Here is a 21,040-nt window from a genome sequence, read left to right on the forward strand (position 1 = left end):
CCCGGCCCACCAGGTCAGCTCCAACCCGATTGGATCATAGAGAGAGAGAGTGAGTGACACTCCCGGCCCACCAGGTCAGCTCCAACCCTATTGGATCATAGAGAGAGAGAGTGAGTGACACACTCCCGGCCCACCAGGTCAGCTCCAACCCTATTGGATCATAGAGAGAGAGAGTGAGTGACACACTCCCGGCCCACCAGGTCAGCTCCAACCCTATTGGATCATAGAGAGAGAGAGTGAGTGACACACTCCCGGCCCACCAGGTCAGCTCCAACCCTATTGGATCATATAGAGAGAGAGAGTGAGTGACACACTCCCGGCCCACCAGGTCAGCTCCAACCCTATTGGATCATAGAGAGAGAGAGAGAGAGACACACTCCCGGCCCACCAGGTCAGCTCCAACCCTATTGGATCATATAGAGAGAGAGAGAGACACACTCCCGGCCCACCAGGTCAGCTCCAACCCTATTGGATCATATAGAGAGAGAGAGAGAGAGAGACACACTCCCGGCCCACCAGGTCAGCTCCAACCCTATTGGATCATATAGAGAGAGAGAGAGTGTGCATGTTTGTGCCAGTTATACGCAACCATAAGTGATGCCCTTTTGGTAAATGGTTCAAATCTGTAAAAAAGATATATAATAATAACTTGGGGATATTGTTCCCACTGTGATGATTAAAACTTATCCAAACCAGACACCGTGGAGAGATGGCAGCATTCATGCAAAGCTAAAAGGGTGAACCACTGCATTTAACCACGGCAAGGTGACTGGGAACATGGAGGACTACACACAGTCCAGCTATGCCCTCTGTAAGGCAATCACACAGTTCAGCTATGCCCTCCTTAAGGCAATCACACAGTCCAGCTATGCCCTCTGTAAGGCAATCACACAGTTCAGCTATGCCCTCCGTAAGGCAATCACACCGTCCAGCTATGCCCTCCGTAAGGCAATCACACAGTCCAGCTATGCCCTCTGTAAGGCAATCACACAGTCCAGCTATGCCCTCCTTAAGGCAATCACACAGTCCAGCTATGCCCTCCGTAAGGCAATCACACAGTTCAGCTATGCCCTCCGTAAGGCAATCACACAGTCCAGCTATGCCCTCCGTAAGGCAATCACACAGTCCAGCTATGCCCTCTGTAAGGCAATCACACAGTCCAGCTATGCCCTCTGTAAGGCAATCACACAGTCCAGCTATGCCCTCTGTAAGGCAATCACACAGTCCAGCTATGCCCTCTGTAAGGCAATCACACAGTCCAGCTATGCCCTCTGTAAGGCAATCACACAGGCAAAACATCAGCACAAAGTGGAGTCACGATTCAACGGCTCAGACACCAGACGTACTTGGCAGGGACTCCAGACGATCACGGATTATAAAGGAAAACCAGACCATACCACCCGGTACTCTACCCTGCACCTTAGAGACTGCTGCCCTAAACAGTAGTCACTGTCACTATCCGGCATACCACCCTATACTCAACCCTGCACCTTAGAGACTGCTGCCCTATGTACATTGTCGTCTAACACTGGTCACTTTAATCATGTTTACATCCTGTTTTACCCACTTCATATGTATATACTGTATTCTAGTCCAAATGTATCCTATTTAACTATTGTTTTACGTATACTATTTTCTACAGATATACTACATATTCTATCCTACATACTCTACAGATATGCTACATATTCTATCCTACATATTCTACAGATATACTACATATTCTACAGATATACTACATATTCTACAGATATACTACATATTCTACAGATATACTACATATTCTACAGATATACTACATATTCTATCCTACATACTCTACAGATATGCTACATATTTTACAGATATACTACATACTCTACAGATATACTACATACTCTACAGATATACTACATATTCTACAGATATACTACATATTCTACAGATATACTACATATTCTACAGATATACTACATATTCTACAGATATACTACATACTCTACAGATATACTACATATTCTACAGATATCCTACATATTCTACAGATATACTACATACTCTACAGATATACTACATATTCTACAGATATACTACATATTCTACAGATATACTACATATTCTACAGATATACTTCATATTTTACAGATATACTACATGTTTTACAGATATACTATATATTCTATCCTACATATTCTACAGATATACTACATATTCTACAGATATACTTCATATTTTACAGATATACTACATATTTTACAGATATGCTACATATTTTACAGATATACTACATATTCTATCCTACATATTCTACAGAAACACTACATATTCTACAGATATACTATATATCCTACAGATATACTATATTTTCTACAGATATACTACATATTCTACAGATATACTATATTTTCTACAGATATACTACATATTCTACAGATATACTATATTTTCTACAGATATACTACATATTCTACAGATATACTACATATTCTACAGTTATACTATATATATTCTACAGATATACTATATATTCTATCCATATACTGTCCATATCTATGTTCTATCATATATATATATATATATATATATATTTATATATTCCGGACTCTGACATTGCTCATACTAATATTTCTCCATTACATGATTTTACTTTTTTAGTGTTGAGTGTATTGTTTTATATTGTTAGATATTACTGCACTGTTGGGAGCTAGAAACATAAGCATTGCACTACTACACTATAACATCTGCTAAACATGTGTCACCACGCCACCAATACACTTGGATTTGACTTTTCATTTTAATTGCCTCTATATATATATATGTATGTGAGCGACAACATTGCTTTGACGTTGCAATGCCTGATGGTAAGTACAGTGACCGGCCACTAGGCCTAAATGTATTCCGCTTTCATTCTACTGTTTATTCGTTACTGATCCGGCGTGGCTGGAACATGCACACTCCACTCCGGGTTTTCCTCTGTGCCGTTGGGCTACTCACAGCCTCTAGCTGGTTTTGACTAAACTCTCGTCCTGATATCGCTCCGCTGGCATGGAGGAGGATAGGTCTTGATGATTGTGATGGTGGCAGCGAACAGCTACTAGCGACCAGCCGAGAGATCACGGCCACCGCGGGTGTCTTCAGGATTTCGCTGTGCACCAGTTCACGGGACCCGGTTCCCTATCACGACAACTCTTCTTCACGTTCAGCTTAAGGATTTTTACCGACCAAACCAATGAAATGCAGCAAGTTCACGGAGCAACTCCGGAGCCCCTTCGGTTCAAACAGCAAAACTTTTTCACAAAGGACAACATAATAAAACAACGGCGAGCTCGAGGCAGCGTCGGTCTGTTATGTGTGTGAGTGGGAATCGGAGGCAGTGATGATCGCCTGTAGCTTAATATCCGGTTGTTTCCTATGGACTTATTACCTTTGCTAATAGTCTGGCCGTGGTTGATGTGTTGATTTACGGACCAGCCTGCTCGTACTTGAAGCCTTCGTGCTGGGCTATGGGATATTGTTATCGGTGTTTTTCATGGACGGGACAAGGTGATATTTGAAAACCGTGTTGAATGGTGGAGCCTCCGCGTCCTGTCCCGAAGGAGGGAACAAGAATCAACACCGATCACCGTTTGTTTACTGTCCTTACGGTCATTTGAATCACCCGGTCCGTCTTGTTCGTCATTTAATCTAACTACCATCTCCCGTTTCCCAGTAACATTTAGCCTAGAAGACGAAGAGACTACTTTGAGGCTTGAGGGGAATCAAAACTTAGTCCAAAATACTATCATTTCGGGTGAATGATGGGGGACTTTGCAACCCCCGCTGCCGCGAACGGCAGTAACATTTGCATCAACAACAATGCCATGGCGAGTGGCATGAATCCGGGTGTAAACCCCAACAACGTGGGCATACCCAAACACAGCACGGTCGTGGAGAGACTACGGCAGAGGATAGAAGGGTGCAGGCGGCACCATGTCAACTGTGAGAACCGTTACCAGCAAGCCCACGCCGAGCAGCTGGAGCTCGAGCGGAGGGAGACGGTGAGTCTCTACCAGCGGAGCCTGGAGCAGAGGGCGAAGAAGTCTGCCAACAGCAAGCATCAGAGTAAACAGCAAGACCCCGAGTCGGCGTCTTCGACGGAGCAGAGGAACAACACACTTATAGCGGTAAGTTAAAGAGACGGTCACCGGGCCAAGATGCCCGTGGTTTTAGTCTACTCTACATAGTACACACACCCCCCCCCCCCCCCCCCCCCCCCACACCTTCTTGTAACTGCGCTTCAGTGAACTGCTTTGAACTCACTCTACGGTTGTTTCAAAACAGTGTGCCAACAAGCGCTTGTGTTTACAAAGTACACAATCCACTCACTTCCCTCTTTGTAGCCAACAACTAACTTTGCGCCTTGTTGTATTTTCATAAAATCTCTTTCCGACTGTGGGAGCCCTTTTGAGAGCAATGCTGCTGTTTTGCTTTTAGCCCAGGCTAACGTTAGCATCGGAAGCTAACTGGGAAGAGTGTCCATAGTTAGTGTTAGCATAGGAAGCTAACTGGGGAGAGTGTCCATAGTTAACGTTAGCATAGGAGAGTGTCCATAGTTAGCATAGGAAGCTAACTGGGGAGAGTGTCCATAGTTAGCGTTAGCATAGTAGAGTGTCCATAGTTAGCATAGGAAGCTAACGGGGGAGAGTGTCCATGGTTAACGTTAGCATAGGAAGCTAACTGGTGAGAGTGTCCATAGTTAACGTTAGCATAGGAAGCTAACTGGGGAGAGTGTCCATAGTTAACGTTAGCATAGGAAGCTAACTGGTGAGAGTGTCCATAGTTAACGTTAGTATAGGACGCTAACTGGGGGGGAGTGTCCATAGTTAGTTGGTTGAACACGTTTTCGGGGGGACTACTTGATATGCGGATTACTTTTAAACTGTCGGACGAAGTTCCACACGAGTTGTTTGTCTTTGGTAGTTTAACTGTTACATTTTTCTCTGCGGAAACTTGTTGCAACATTGTTTTCCTGCTCAGCAGCCATTCTCGCCCACGGTTGATCACATTGATGCCAGCATTTGCCAGTTGTTAATAACAGTAAAGCACATTTCCAGCTATACTTCAAATATGAATCACATAACGGTTGAGAGTACTATAGTAGCCTAAATATGTCTCCAGTCGTGATTTCTACTTGACAGTCTCGTCTAGGTGTGTGAGGGGAAAACAGACACAGAATTACAACATACTAGACTACTAGACATCTTGATAAAACAAGAAGCTACTCGACAGGGACGTAATAAACCTATAGGCTACTGTCTGAACTTTAGTTTAGCGGGGTGATAGAATAGTCTAATACTACACTGTTATGTGGATAGATAACTTTTGCTTTTGATAGAGCTAGATTAACAGACAATGGCCAATGCATTACGGTGTATTCCGATTGTATGATGAAACATCGTATGTTTATGTTCACTATTAATTCGCTATTAAACTGATTATGGCAGTAGGCAGATTATGCAGTAGTCGTTTTATCATAAATCGGTGTAAAGTCAATATCGAAGTAACCACACAACGATTAAACACCCATTTGTTTTTTTTAAATATATATGTTTTTAATGTTTCCGATTATTAGGGCATGTAAACATCTTAATATAATAATTGACGCTCCAGCAGTTGATCTGCGCATGTGTCAGCACCAGCCGAGGGAGGTGTCCTCTGTAGCACGAGTGTTGATTTGTGCGTTGTGAACCGTCTTTGGGATCACGACTTTAAAACCATAAGCCTCTGTGAAAAGGAGAAACCAAGAGACAATTATCTCTCTCCTTGTTCATTCACACCTCTACAACAGCGAGTCGGAATGCGACGACATAGGCCCTTTTGTTGTAGCCGGGGCCAATATGCCTTTCAAATGCTAAGTGGTGTCTCGTTGGCGCTCTCCTTTCTGGAGGCAACCTACTAGGTAGCAAACAAGGAGGAGATAACGCTACTCCCCCCCTCCGTCTCGCCGTTTTTAAGAGTCGTATGTCGCGGAGAGGCAGCGGTGATTGCAATAGAAAAACGACCTACCGCTTCGTGTGGACGTTTAACCGAACCGCCCATTAGCTGCTCTTAAGGAAACAGTAGCACCATTTCATGTATTTCTTTTCACTCCCTCTTCTATCTCCCTTTCCCTGTCTGAGCCCAGAAAGAGACCCACTACTAGACGGCAGCTAGATGGCTGTATTCACTCTATATGTTACAAACCAAGGCTCAGGCAGTAGCTTACAAAACGATACATTCGAATGTTATCGGTCACATACACGTGATTAGCAGCTGTTATTGCCGGTGTCGCGAAATGCTTGTGTTTCTAGCTACCACGGTGCGGTAATATCGAACAAATAATATCTAACAAATGACACAACGTATACCCAATACACACATCTAAGTAGGCATTACTTAAGCCTATATACATATGGATGAGCGACGTCAGAGCGGAACGGACCAAGGTGCAGTAGAATAGTATAGAAGTGCGCGTGAGATGGTCGCTCTGTAGAGCCCCGCGAAACGCGATGTGTCCTAAATGGCACCCTATTCCCTATTGGATCTGGTCTAAAGTAGTGCACTAAATAGGGAATAGTGTGCCGTTTGAGATGGAGCCTAGGTTCTCTCTCGCCCCATAAGGTCCCAGACACACCCGTGGGGAGGCACGACAGCCCCTGTAATTATGGTAAACATTAGGCAGCTATTAGAGTGAGAGGAGGGAGCCCTTTGGATTTCATGCTGCCTTTACCCATCAGCCACCACTATTACAGGCTTAGGAAGGTCTCCTCTGTGGTCGTCTCTTCTCACAGCCGTCGAGCCCCGAGTCTGGCGGGAGAGACCGCCTCTTTGGAGATGAGAGCAGACTGCCTCGGTGCAAGAAGTCTACTGCCATGTCTGGGATCATGTCATCAGGAGGCTATTTGCCTTGTCAAGCGGTCTAATAACTAGTGATATCTAGGCAGTGTATATTGTTATGAGTAGTAGTGTCGAATAGGACATTTTATACAGTGAGTGACACCAATTACAATCGACGTGTACATTACATCAGCTCATATCGGAGCGCGGATTCTCTCTCCTCTCCAGTCTACACACCTTCTCTGTCTCTGTCTGTGTTGGGGTCTCTCTCCTCTCCAGTCTACACACCTGTCCTTGTCTGTCTCTGTCTGTGTTGGGGTCTCTCTCCTCTCCAGTCTACACACCTGTCCTTGTCTGTCTCTGTCTGTGTTGGGGTCTCTCTCCTCTCCAGTCTACACACCTGTCCTTGTCTGTCTCTGTCTCTGTTGGGGTCTCTCTCCTCTCCAGTCTACACACCTTCTCTGTCTGTGTTGGGGTCTCTCTCCTCTCCAGTCTACACACCTGTCCTTCTCTGTCTCTGTCTGTGTTGGGGTCTCTCCTCTCCAGTCTACACACCTTCTCTGTCTGTGTTGGGGTCTCTCTCCTCTCCAGTCTACACACCTTCTCTGTCTCTGTCTGTGTTGGGGTCTCTCCTCTCCAGTCTACACACCTTCTCTGTCTGTGTTGGGGTCTCTCTCCTCTCCAGTCTACACACCTTCTCTGTCTCTGTCTGTGTTGGGGTCTCTCTCCTCTCCAGTCTACACACCTGTCCTTGTCTGTCTCTGTCTGTGTCGGGTTGTCTGTCCCTCCTCCTTCTCTGTCTGTGTCGGGGTCTCGTTCCTCCTCCTCCTCTGTGTCGGGGTCTCGTTCCTCCTCCAGAGGTGAAGGGCCTTCCCCCTACCCTTGTATTCTCTTGGTGTTTCTGTCATCTCTCTCTGGGAGGTTCTGTCACTCGTTCCCCAGTGTTGTGTTGAAGCTAACTGGAGAGCTGTGTGTTGTAGGTCAGTAGTGTAACCCTCAGGTTATAACTAGTCTGTTAATACTCACAAAGGGGTTATAAACCCTTTATTACCAGTCTACACAGCATATAAACACTCAGGTTTTACATAACTGTGTGCTGTGTTTAGCTGGACACAGACAAGCTCAGGCCAGAGTTGGTATCTGTCCCACGACTCCTCACCTTGGCATGCTCTCTAGTATGGAATGACACACACACTCTCCTGGCAGAATGGATGGAGTGTGGGTGGCTGAGTTTCATTTATTTTCTGTCCCACTGAGGTGTTCCTCTTCTCCTTCTCTGCCCCCCCCCCCCCCCCCCCTGTTCCTCTGCTCTCCTCCCTTCATCTTCCCCTCATGGTCTTCTCCTCTCTCCTCTGATTCTACCTCTCTACCATTCTCCTCTCTCCTCTGATTCTACCTCTCTACCATTCTCCTCTCCCCTCTGACTCTACCTCTCTACCATTCTCCTCTCTTCCTAACTTTTTCCTCCCTCTCCAGTCTCTCCCCCTCTCCTCCTATCCTCCCCTCCCTCCCCCTCCTATCCCCCCTCTCCTCCTCTCCTCCTCTCCTCCCCTCTCCTCCTCTCCTCCTATCCCCCCTCTCCTCCTATCCCCCCTCTCCTCCCCTCCCTCCCTCCCCCTCCTATCCTCCCTCTCCTCCTATCCTCCCCTCCCTCCCCCTCCTATCCTCCCTCTCCTCCTATCCTCCCCTCCCTCCCCCTCCTATCCCCCCTCTCCTCCTATCCTCCCCTCCCTCCCCCTCCTATCCTCCCCTCTCCTCCTATCCTCCCCTTCTCCTATCCTCCCCTCTCCTCCTATCCTCCCTCTCCTCCTATCCTCCCCTCCCTCCCCCTCCTATCCTCCCTCTCCTCCTATCCTCCCCTCCCTCCCCCTCCTATCCCCCCTCTCCTCCTATCCTATCCTCCCTCCCCCCTCTCCTCCTATCCTCCCCTCCCTCCCTCCCCCTCCTATCCTCCCCTCCCTCCCTCCCCCTCCTATCCTCCCTCTCCAGTGTCCCTCCCCCTCTCCCCCTATCCTACCCTCCCTCCCCCTCCTATCCCCTCCCCCTCTCCCTCCCTGCTATCCGGTGTCAGTATTATCTAAAGTGGTGGTGGTATATATTGTTAATACAGTCTGGGATCGCTGCCCAGTAGCTATATTTAACCCAGTGAGCTGGCATGGAGCTGACACACACACACACACACACACACACACACACACACACACACACACAGAGGAGGCCCGTGGACGCCGAAATCACACGCAGTGTACAACCCGCCAAACTACCCCTCAATCACAACAGGGCTCAGAGCTGCTCTCTCTCTTCATATTCTGCTGTTTTCTCTCTGTCTCTGGGATTCCCCTCTCTCTCTCTCTCTCTCTCTCTCTCTGTCTCTCTCCTCCTCCTCTACCTCTCTCTGTTTCGTACCCCCCCCTCTCCTTCTCTCTGTGTGGATGTTTTTAATTTGGCCAGGCTATGTGACCACATTCCCCTCCTTCCAGGCACGTCCACATGTTCATCAGGCTGGCCTGCACCCTGTACTAGGCCTCTCTCCACAGCCTCACACTGTGTACGCAGAGAAGTGAGTGTGTCCCTGTGTGTGTGTCCCTGTGTGTGTCCCTGTCTGTGTGTGTGTGAGCGTGTCCCTGTGTGTGTCCCTGTGTGTGTGTGTCCCAGTGTGTGTGAGTAATGTTATGTTCTTCTCTAAAATACCTCTGTGGATAGTAGTGCCAACAATGGCCAAAGTCCCAGCAGAGTAGAATGCGCATTGAAGACTTCCCCGTCTACTTGACCAGATAGATCCTGGACCATTACACCACAACAGGGCATTTCTACACAGGCCTGTCTGGGAGGAGATCCTGGACCATTACACCACAACAGGGCATTTCTACACAGGCCTGTCTGGTAGGAGATCCTGGACCATTATACCACATCAGGGCATTTCTACACAGGCCTGTCTGGGAGGAGATCGACTGGACCATTACACCACAACAGGGCATTTCTACACAGGCCTGTCTGGGAGGAGATCCTGGACCATTACACCACAACAGGGCATTTCTACACAGGCCTGTCTGGGAGGAGATCCTGGACCATGACACCACAACAGGGCATTTCTACACAGGCCTGTCTGGGAGGAGATCCTGGGTCATTACACCACAACAGGGCATTTCTACACAGGCCTGTCTGGGAGGAGATCGACTGGATCATTTCTTGAGGCTGGGGGTTACAGCATTGGCCCCCGTAACCAAAAGGTTGCTGGTTCGAATCCCAGAGCCGCCAACGTAAAACAAAAATCTGCTGCTGTGCCCTTGACCAAGGCACTTCACCGTGACCCCACTGGCTGCTGGTATCTCTTCACCCTGACCCCACTGGCTGCTGGTATCTCTTCACCCTGACCCCACTGGCTGCTGGTATCTCTTCACCCTGACCCCACTGGCCGCTGGTATCTCTTCACCCTGACCCCACTGGCTGCTGGTATCTCTTCACCCTGACCCCGCTGGCTGCTGGTATCTCTTCACCCTGACCCCGCTGGCTGCTGGTATCTCTTCACCCTGACCCCGCTGGCTGCTGGTATCTCTTCACCCTGACCCCACTGGCTGCTGGTATCTCTTCACCCTGACCCCGCTGGCTGCTGGTATCTCTTCACCCTGACCCCACTGGCTGCTGGTATCTCTTCACCCTGACCCCGCTGGCTGCTGGTATCTCTTCACCCTGACCCCGCTGGCTGCTGGTATCTCTTCACCCTGACCCCACTGGCTGCTGGTATCTCTTCACCCTGACCCCACTGGCTGCTGGTATCTCTTCACCCTGACCCCACTGGCTGCTGGTATCTCTTCACCCTGACCCCACTGGCTGCTGGTATCTCTTCACCCTGACCCCACTGGCTGCTGGTATCTCTTCACCCTGACCCCGCTGGCTGCTGGTATCTCTTCACCCTGACCCCGCTGGCTGCTGGTATCTCTTCACCCTGACCCCGCTGGCTGCTGGTATCTCTTCACCCTGACCCCGCTGGCTGCTGGTATCTCTTCACCCTGACCCCGCTGGCTGCTGGTATCTCTTCACCCTGACCCCACTGGCTGCTGGTATCTCTTCACCCTGACCCCACTGGCTGCTGGTATCTCTTCACCCTGACCCCACTGGCTGCTGGTATCTCTTCACCCTGACCCCGCTGGCTGCTGGTATCTCTTCACCCTGACCCCGCTGGCTGCTGGTATCTCTTCACCCTGACCCCGCTGGCTGCTGGTATCTCTTCACCCTGACCCCACTGGCTGCTGGTATCTCGGGGGGGGAGTTGTTGTTTTACTAGTGTGATCAGCCAGTTAGATCAGCTAGCTGTGTGTCTTGTTGTTTTATTAATGTGATCAGCCAGTTAGATCAGCTAGCTGTGTGTCTTGTTTATTTAGTGTGATCAGCCAGTTAGATCAGCTAGCTGTGTGTCATGTTGTTTTACTAGTGTGATCAGCCAGTTAGATCAGCTAGCTGTGTGTCTTGTTGTTTTAGTAGTGTGATCAGCCAGTTAGATGTGTCTTGTTGTTTATTTAGTGTGATCAGCCAGTTAGATCAGCTAGCTGTGTGTCTTGTTGTTTTACTAGTGTGATCAGCCAGTTAGATCAGCTAGCTGTGTGTCTTGTTGTTTTAGTAGTGTGATCAGCCAGTTAGATCAGCTAGCTGTGTGTCTTGTTGTTTATTTAGTGTGATCAGCCAGTTAGATCAGCTAGCTGTGTGTCTTGTTGTATTAGTGTGATCAGCCAGTTAGATCAGCTAGCTGTGTGTCATGTTGTTTTATTAGTGCGATCATCCGGTTAGATCAGCTAGCTGTGTGTCTTGTTGTTTTAGTAGTGTGATCAGCCAGTTAGATCAGCTAGCTGTGTGTCTTGTTGTTTTAGTAGTGTGATCAGCCAGTTAGATCAGCTAGCTGTGTGTCTTGTTCTTTTAGTAGTGTGATCAGCCAGTTAGATCAGCTAGCTGTGTGTCTTGTTGTTTTAGTAGTGTGATCAGCCAGTTAGATCAGCTAGCTGTGTGTCTTGTTTATTTAGTGTGATCAGCCAGTTAGATCAGCTAGCTGTGTGTCTTGTTGTTTTACTAGTGTGATCAGCCAGTTAGATCAGCTAGCTGTGTGTCTTGTTGTTTTAGTAGTGTGATCAGCCAGTTAGATCAGCTAGCTGTGTGTCTTGTTGTTTTAGTAGTGTGATCAGCCAGTTAGATCAGCTAGCTGTGTGTCTTGTGTCTGAGATGTAACCCCACTTTACATTATTGATGCTGGCCAGCCACTCCTGACACACGCACACACACACATGTTAATTATGAATGATGACATCGCTATACCCCCACAATGACATCGCTATACCCCCACAATGACATCGCTATACCCCCACAATGACATCTCTATACCCCACAATGACATCACTATACCCCCACAATGACATTTCTATACCCCACAATGACATCACTATACCCCCACAATGACATTTCTATACCCCCACAATGACATCGCTATACCCCATAATGACATCGCTATACCCCCACAATGACATCGCTATACCCCATAATGACATCGCTACATCCCACAATGACATCACTATACCCCATAATGACATCGCTACATCCCACAATGACATCACTATACCCCATAATGACATCGCTACACCCCATAATGACATCGCTATACCCCCACAATGACATCGCTATACCCCATAATGACATCGCTACACCCCATAATGACATCGCTATACCCCACAATGACATCGCTATACCCCATAATGACATCGCTATACCCCCATAATGACATCGCTATACCCCATAATGACATCGCTACACCCCACAATGACATCGCTATACCCCATAATGACATCGCTACACCCCATAATGACATCGCTATACCCCACAATGACATCGCTACACCCCATAATGACATCGCTATACCCCCATAATGACATCGCTACACCCCATAATGACATCGCTACACCCCATAATGACATCGCTATACCCCACAATGACATCGCTATACCCCATAATGACATCGCTACACCCCATAATGACATCGCTATACCCCCACAAGGACATCGCTACACCCCATAATGACATCGCTATACCCCCACAATGACATCGCTATACCCCACAATGGACATCGCTATACCCCCGCAATGACATCGCTATACCCCACAATGACATCACTATACCCCATAATGACATCACTATACCCCCACAATGACATCACTATACCCCATAATGACATCGCTACATCCCACAATGACATCACTATACCCCATAATGACATCGCTACATCCCACAATGACATCGCTACACCCCATAATGACATCGCTATACCCCCACAATGACATCGCTATACCCCATAATGACATCGCTACACCCCACAATGACATCGCTATACCCCCACAATGACATCGCTACACCCCACAATGACATCGCTACACCCCATAATGACATCGCTATACCCCCACAATGACATCACTATACCCCATAATGACATCGCTACACCCCACAATGACATCGCTATACCCCCACAATGACATCGCTATACCCCACAATGACATCACTATACCCCCACAATGACATCACTATACCCCCACAATGACATCACTATACCCCACAATGACACTTGAGACTTGTCCCGAAGCTTAGGGTCGTTGTTCTCTTGGAAGGTGAACCCTCATCTGAGCGCTCTGGAGCAGGTTTTCATCAAGGATCTCTCTGAACATTTCTCTGTTCATCTTTCCCTCGATCCTGACTAGTCTCCCAGTCCCTGCTTCTGATAAACACCCCCACAGCCTGATGCTGCCACCACCATGCTTCACCGTAGGGATGGTGCCAGGTTTCCTCCAGACATGACGCTTGGCATTCAGGCCAAAGAGTTCAATCTTGGTTTCACCAGACCAGAGAATCTTGTTTTTCATGGTCCGAGTCCTTTAGGTGCCTTTTGGCAAACTCAAAGCGGGCTGTCATGTACTGAGGAGTGGTTTACACACACACATACCCCCCCCCCCCCCCCCCCCCCCCCCACACACACACACACACCCCCCAGAGTGTGTCATCACCCTGTGTAGCATGAGGCAGATGGGACACAGTGGACATCAGCTTGGCTCTGAGGGACACCTGCTGCTAACACAATCCATACTCTACCTCTACCTCCCCTCTACCTCTACCTCCCCTCTACCTCTACCTCTAACACAATCCCCTCTCCACTCTCCTCTCCTCTCTCCCCTCCTCTCTACCACTCTCCTCTCTCCTCTCTCCCCTCCTCTCTAACCCTCTCTCCTCTCCTCTCTACCCCTCTCTCCTCTCCTCTCTCCCCTCCTCTCTACCACACTCCTCTCTCCCCTCCTCTCTAACCCTCTCTCCCCTCCTCTCTACCCCTCTCTCCTCTCTCCTCTCCCCTCTACCCCCCCCTCTCCTGTCCTCTCCTCCACCCCAGAGGTGATCTCTTGTTCATCCTAGCTGACTTAGTCCACTAAATCTCTCTCTGCTCTTCACGCCCACGACAACCAAGAGGCCAAATCCTCATCTAAGTAGGAATTACTCTGCAGGCTCAGGTTTACCTAGCTACCTGTATATACGCACGCACGCGCACACACACACACACACACACACTGAATGACTCCCTCCCTCCCTCCCCTATGTTCTCTCTCTCTCTGTCTGTGTGTGTCCTCTATGTTATGTGTGTGTGTGTGTGTCCTCTATGATCTCTCTCTCTCTGTCTGTGTGTGTCCTCTATGTTCTGTGTGTGTGTGTCCTCTATGATCTCTGTGTGTCTATGTTCTCTGTGTGTGTGTGTCCTCTATGTTCTCTGTGTGTGTGTGGTCTATGTTCTCTGTGTGTGTGTGTGTGTGTCTCTGTGTGTGTGTGTGTGTGTCCTCTATGTTCTCTGTGTGTGTGTGTGTCCTCTATGTTCTCTGTGTGTGTGTGTCCTCTATGTTCTCTGTGTGTGTGTGTCCTCTATGTTCTCTGTGTGTGTGTTAGTCCTCTATGTTCTCTGTCTGTGTGTGTCCTCTATGTTCTCTCTGTGTGTGTGTGTGTCCTCTATGTTCTCTGTGTGTGTGTGTGTCCTCTATGTTCTCTGTGTGTGTGTGTCCTTTATGTTCTCTGTGTGTGTGTGTCCTTTATGTTCTCTGTGTGTGTGTGTCCTTTATGTTCTCTGTGTGTGTGTGTGTGTCCTTTATGTTCTCTGTGTGTGTGTGTGTGTGTTAGTGTGTGTGTGTGTGTCCTCTATGTTCTCTGTTTGTGTGTGTGTTAGTGTCTGTGTGTGTCCTCTATGTTCTCTCTGTGTGTGTGTGTGTCCTCTATGTTCTCTGTGTGTGTGTGTTAGTGTGTGTGTGTGTGTGTGTGTGTCCTCTATGTGTGATGTTTGATGTTATTCCTGCTGGAGAAACACCTTCCAATTGAACCCCTCCATGACATTTTTATCAACATTCCCTGGGAGTGTGTGTGTGTGTGTGTGTGTGTCTGCGTGCAAGTGGGTGTGTCTAAGTGAGAGCACGTGTGTGTGGTGCCCCAGGCTGCATCAATAGCCATTAGAGCACCAGGCTGAGTAATGGTGCTACAGTGGGTCCTGCAGAAACAACACATTATCTGATAACACTGCAGAGACATTATGAGGAATAAAACATTGAGGGGAGAGAGAGAGTCTTTAGAACAGGAGAAGAGGAGACACGTCTGGGACCCGGTTGAAAGGGATTGTTCCTTTTTGGTGTAAGTGTGTGTAAATGTTGTGGTTCTGAGTAGGAGGAGTTGATTGGTTGAAAAAGGAGTATTGCTCTTCATCATTACAATTCATATTTCTATATTTCCATAATTCTCTATCCCTCTTTCCCTCCTCTAGTCTTTCTCCTCCCCTCGCATTTCTCTCTCTCTCTCGTCCTCCCTATTCTCATCTTTCCTCTCTCTCTCTCATCCTCCCTATTCTCATCTCTCCTTCCTCTGTCTCTCTCTCTCTCTCTGTCTCTCTGTCTCTCTCTCTCGTCCTCCCTATTCTCATCTCTCCTTCCTCTGTCTCTCTCTCTCTCTCTCTCGTCCTCCCTATTCTCATCTCTCTCTCCTCTCAGTGAGCAGCCCAGTCAGGCTGTAGTGTGTTAATGACTTCCTGGTAGCTTCCTAAAATAGCCCTGATAACAATCACAAACAAGGAAGAGAACAGGTCTGACGTCTCACCCCCCCCCCCCCCCCCCTTCTCTCTCTCTGTCCATCCAGTTAAATGGTTGTTTGCTTTGGGGAGAAGAGGAAGGAGAAAATGACTCCTCCTCTCACATTCTCTGTGTGTCTTTCCCCCTCTTTTTCTCTCGCTCACTCCCCGTCTCACTCTCTCTCTCTCTGCCCTCTCTTTCTTTCTCTCCTCTCTCTGCCCTCTCTTTCTCTCTCTGCCCTCTGCCCTCTCTTTCTTTCTCTCTCTCTGCCCTCTGCCCTCTCTCTGCCCTCTCTTTCTCTCTCTCTGCCCTCTGCCCTCTCTCTGCCCTCTGCCCTCTCTCTGCCCTCTCTTTCTCTCTCTCTGCCCTCTGCCCTCTCTCTGCCCTCTCTTTCTCTCTCTCTGCCCTCTGCCCTCTCTCTGCCCTCTGCCCTCTCTCTGCCCTCTTTCTTTCTCTCTCTCTGCCCTCTCTCTGCCCTCTCTTTTCTTTCTCTCTCTCTGCCCTCTGCCCTCTCTCTGCCCTCTCTTTCTTTCTCTCTCTCCTCTCTCTGCCCTCTCTTTCTTTGTCTCTCTCTGCCCTCTCTGCCCCCTCTCTCTCTCTCTGCCCTCTCTTTCTCTCTCTCCTCTCTCTGCCCTCTCTCTCTCTTTCACTACATTTTAACTACAGCCTGACCGATGTATTGGTTCACTGATAATATAGGCTGATGTTGACCATTTAACTCTATATCGGTACAGACTGATGTTGACCATTTAACTCTATATTGGTATAGGCTGATGTTGACCATTTAACTCTATATTGGTATAGACTGATGTTGACCATTTAACTCTATATTGGTACAGACTGATGTTGACCATTTAACTCTATATTGGTACAGACTGATGTTGACCATTTAACTCTATATTGGTACAGACTGATGTTGACCATTTAACTCTATATTGGTACAGACTGATGTTGACCATTTAACTCTATATTGGTACAGACTGATGTTGACCATTTAACTCTATATTGGTATAGGCTGATGTTGACCATTTAACTCTATATTGGTATAGACTGATGTTGACCATTTAATTCTATATTGGTACAGACTGATGTTGACCATTTAACTCTATATTGGTGCAGGCTGATGTTGACCATTTAACTCTATATTGGTATAGGCTGATGTTGACCATTTAACTCTATATTGGTACAGACTGATGTTGACCATTTAACTCTATATTAATGCAGACTGGTGTTGACCATTTAACTCTATATTGGTACAGACTGATGTTGACCATTTAGCTCTATATTGGTATAGACTGATGTTGACCATTTAACTCTATATTGGTGCAGACTGATGTTGACCATTTAACTCTATATTGGTACAGACTGATGTTGACCATTTAACTCTATATTGGTACAGGCTGATGTTGACCATTTAACTCTATATTGGTGCAGACTGATGTTGACCATTTAACTCTATATTGGTGCAGACTGATGTTGGCCATTTAACTCTATATTGGTATAGGCTGATGTTGACCATTTAACTCTATATTGGTACAGACTGATGTTGACTATTTAACTCTATATTGGTATAGGCTGATGTTGACCATTTAACTCTATATTGGTGCAGGCTGATGTTGACCATTTAACTCCATATTGGTGCAGGCGGATGTTGACCATTTAACTCTATATTGGTGCAGGCTGATGTTGACCATTTAACTCTATATTGGTATAGGCTGATGTTGACCATTTAACTCTATATTGGTACAGACTGATGTTGACCATTTAACTCTATATTAATGCAGACTGATGTTGACCATTTAACTCTATATTGGTACAGACTGATGTTGACCATTTAGCTCTATATTGGTATAGACTGATGTTGGCCATTTAACTCTATATTGGTGCAGACTGATGTTGACCATTTAACTCTATATTGGTACAGACTGATGTTGACCATTTAACTCTATATTGGTACAGGCTGATGTTGACCATTTAACTCTATATTGGTGCAGACTGATGTTGACCATTTAACTCTATATTGGTGCAGACTGATGTTGGCCATTTAACTCTATATTGGTATAGGCTGATGTTGACCATTTAACTCTATATTGGTACAGACTGATGTTGACCATTTACCTCTATATTGGTACAGGCTGATGTTGACCATTTAGCTCTATATTGGTATAGACTGATGTTGACCATTTAACTCTATATTGGTACAGACTGATGTTGACCATTTAACTCTATATTGGTGCAGACTGATGTTGACCATTTAACTCTATATTGGTGCAGACTGATGTTGACCATTTAACTCTATATTGGTACAGACTGATGTTGACCATTTAACTCTATATTGGTACAGGCTGATGTTGACCATTTAACTCTATATTGGTGCAGACTGATGTTGACCATTTAACTCTATATTGGTGCAGACTGATGTTGGCCATTTAACTCTATATTGGTATAGGCTGATGTTGACCATTTAATTCTATATTGGTACAGACTGATGTTGACCATTTACCTCTATATTGGTACAGGCTGATGTTGACCATTTAGCTCTATATTGGTATAGACTGATGTTGACCATTTAACTCTATATTGGTACAGACTGATGTTGACCATTTAACTCTATATTGGTGCAGACTGATGTTGACCATTTAACTCTATATTGGTGCAGACTGATGTTGACCATTTAACTCTATTGGTACAGACTGATGTTGACCATTTAACTCTATATTGGTACAGACTGATGTTGACCATTTAACTCTATATTGGTACAGACTGATGTTGACCATTTAGCTCTATATTGGTATAGACTGATGTTGACCATTTAACTCTATATTGGTATAGGCTGATGTTTACCATTTAACTCTATATTGGTGCAGACTGATGTTGACCATTTAACTCTATATTGGTGCAGACTGATGTTGACCATTTAACTCTATATTGGTGCAGACTGATGTTGACCATTTAACTCTATTGGTGCAGACTGATGTTGACCATTTAACTCTATATTGGTACAGACTGATGTTGACCATTTAACTCTATATTGGTATAGGCTGATGTTGACCATTTAACTCTATATTGGTGCAGGCTGATGTTGACCATTTAACTCCATATTGGTGCAGACTGATGTTGACCATTTAACTCTATATTGGTGCAGACTGATGTTGACCATTTAACTCTATATTGGTGCAGACTGATGTTGACCATTTAACTCTATATTGGTGCAGACTGATGTTGACCATTTAACTCTATATTGGTACAGACTGATGTTGACCATTTAACTCTATATTGGTATAGGCTGATAACTCAATGTGATCATTCTCATGTTATTTTTGTCACAATGTATGAAATCATTTGGAGTCTAGTTATGGACAATTGCTCTTTTGGATGTTTATGAGAATTCAGTGTGGGAAAATGACACCTTTTAATTCTCTAACCCCCCAAAACAACCCAAAACAAAACATGGCCCCCTTCCTAAACTGTCATCATTTTTAACCAAACAGCTTGTGTTGAGCTTTATATATATATATCTAAAGAGGTGCTTTACACCTGCAACGGACAAACATGAAATATGAACCCAGCTTTCTCTACCACCTGAGAAGGAGAGGCGGAGGGAGAGGCGGAGGGAGAGGCGGAGGGAGAGGCGGAGGGAGAGGCGGAGGGAGAGGCGGAGGGAGAGGCGGAGGGAGAGTAGGAGAGGCGGAGGGAGAGGCGGAGGGAGAGTAGGAGAGGCGGAGGGAGAGTAGGAGAGGCGGAGGGAGAGTAGGAGAGGCGGAGGGAGAGTAGGAGAGGCGGAGGGAGAGGCGGAGGGAGAGTAGGAGAGGCGGAGGGAGAGTAAGAGAGGCGGAGGGAGAGTAGGAGAGGCGGAGGGAGAATAGGAGAGGCGGAGGGAGAGTAGGAGAGGCGGAGGGAGAGTAGGAGAGGCGGCGGGAGAGTAGGAGAGGCGGAGGGAGAGGCGGAGGGAGAGTAGGAGAGGCGGAGGGAGTGTAGGGGATGCGGAGGGAGTGGCGGAGGGAGAGTAGGAGAGGCGGAGGGAGAGTAGGAGAGGCGGAGGGAGAGTAGGGGAGGCGGAGGGAGAGGCGGAGGGAGAGTAGGAGAGGCGGAGGGAGAGGAGGAGAGGCGGAGGAGAGGCGGAGGGAGAGGAGGAGAGGCGGAGAGGCGGAGGAGAGGCGGAGGGAGAGTAGGAGAGGCGGAGGGAGAGGCGGAGGGAGAGTAGCATTTTTGATTTGTGGTGTTCAGTGCCCACACTGACGTCAGGAGAAGGAACTCTCGTCCAAAACGTAGAGGGCACTGTTTATACCAGGGGCTCCCAAACGGTTTCCGTCTTCGACCCCATTCTGACATCTGACCGTTCTCAACCCCAACCGCGTGAAAGGAAATGATGTAATAAACAGACCATGTTTACGTTTAATGTGGGGCGATGACATCATGTCTCTTACCTCACCACCACTAATGAGATGGGTGTGGCTTGTTGCATGTTGCGTCGGAGCTTCTCCAAGTCAGGGGGCGGGGTCATCTCTGCTGTCACATCCAAACAGAATCCATATTTTGTTTTATGGTGCTTTCAAGACCACTGGTAACTCTGGGAAAAAGTCTGAGGTCATATCATGACGTCAGTGATCTTCAGGTCGGAAAGTCGGAGCTAGAAAGACACACGAGTTCCTGAGTTGGAATTTCGAGTTGATGACCAACAACAAGAACAACAAAAATGCATTTAGAGCCCCCCCCCCCCGAGTTCCCAGTTGTCTTGAACGCACTGATGTCGGAAGTCGGACATTTCCCAGTTGTCTTGAACGCACTGATGTCGGAGGTCGGACATTTCCCAGTTCCCAGTTGTCTTGAACGCACTGATGTCGGAAGTCGGACATTTCCCAGTTGTCTTGAACGCACTGATGTCGGAAGTCGGACATTTCCCAGTTCCCAGTTGTCTTGAACGCACTGATGTCGGAAGTCGGACGTTTCCCAGTTGTCTTGAACGCACTGATGTCGGAAGTCGGACATTTCCCAGTTGTCTTGAATGCACTGATGTCGGAAGTCGGACATTTCCCAGTTCCCAGTTGTCTTGAACGCACTGATGTCGGAAGTCGGACATTTCCCAGTTG

The 21,040-nt window shown here is 47.2% G+C and overlaps 1 protein-coding gene across 1 annotated transcript in view; it reads left to right on the plus strand.

Annotated features, from left to right (window-relative positions):
- Nucleotides 1–3,035: 3,035 nt before the first annotated feature.
- LOC139394311 (mastermind-like protein 3) overlaps nt 3,036–21,040 on the plus strand; it is a 224,348-nt gene continuing 206,343 nt past the window's right edge. Inside the window, exon 1 of the mRNA XM_071142349.1 lies at nt 3,036–4,142. Coding sequence (XP_070998450.1) covers nt 3,774–4,142 — 369 coding nt within the window. The 5' untranslated portion in view covers nt 3,036–3,773. The remainder of the gene's footprint in view (nt 4,143–21,040) is intronic.

This window comes from Oncorhynchus clarkii, unplaced genomic scaffold, assembly GCF_045791955.1.
Source record: "Oncorhynchus clarkii lewisi isolate Uvic-CL-2024 unplaced genomic scaffold, UVic_Ocla_1.0 unplaced_contig_2512_pilon_pilon, whole genome shotgun sequence".
Classification (NCBI taxonomy): Eukaryota; Metazoa; Chordata; class Actinopteri; order Salmoniformes; family Salmonidae; genus Oncorhynchus; species Oncorhynchus clarkii.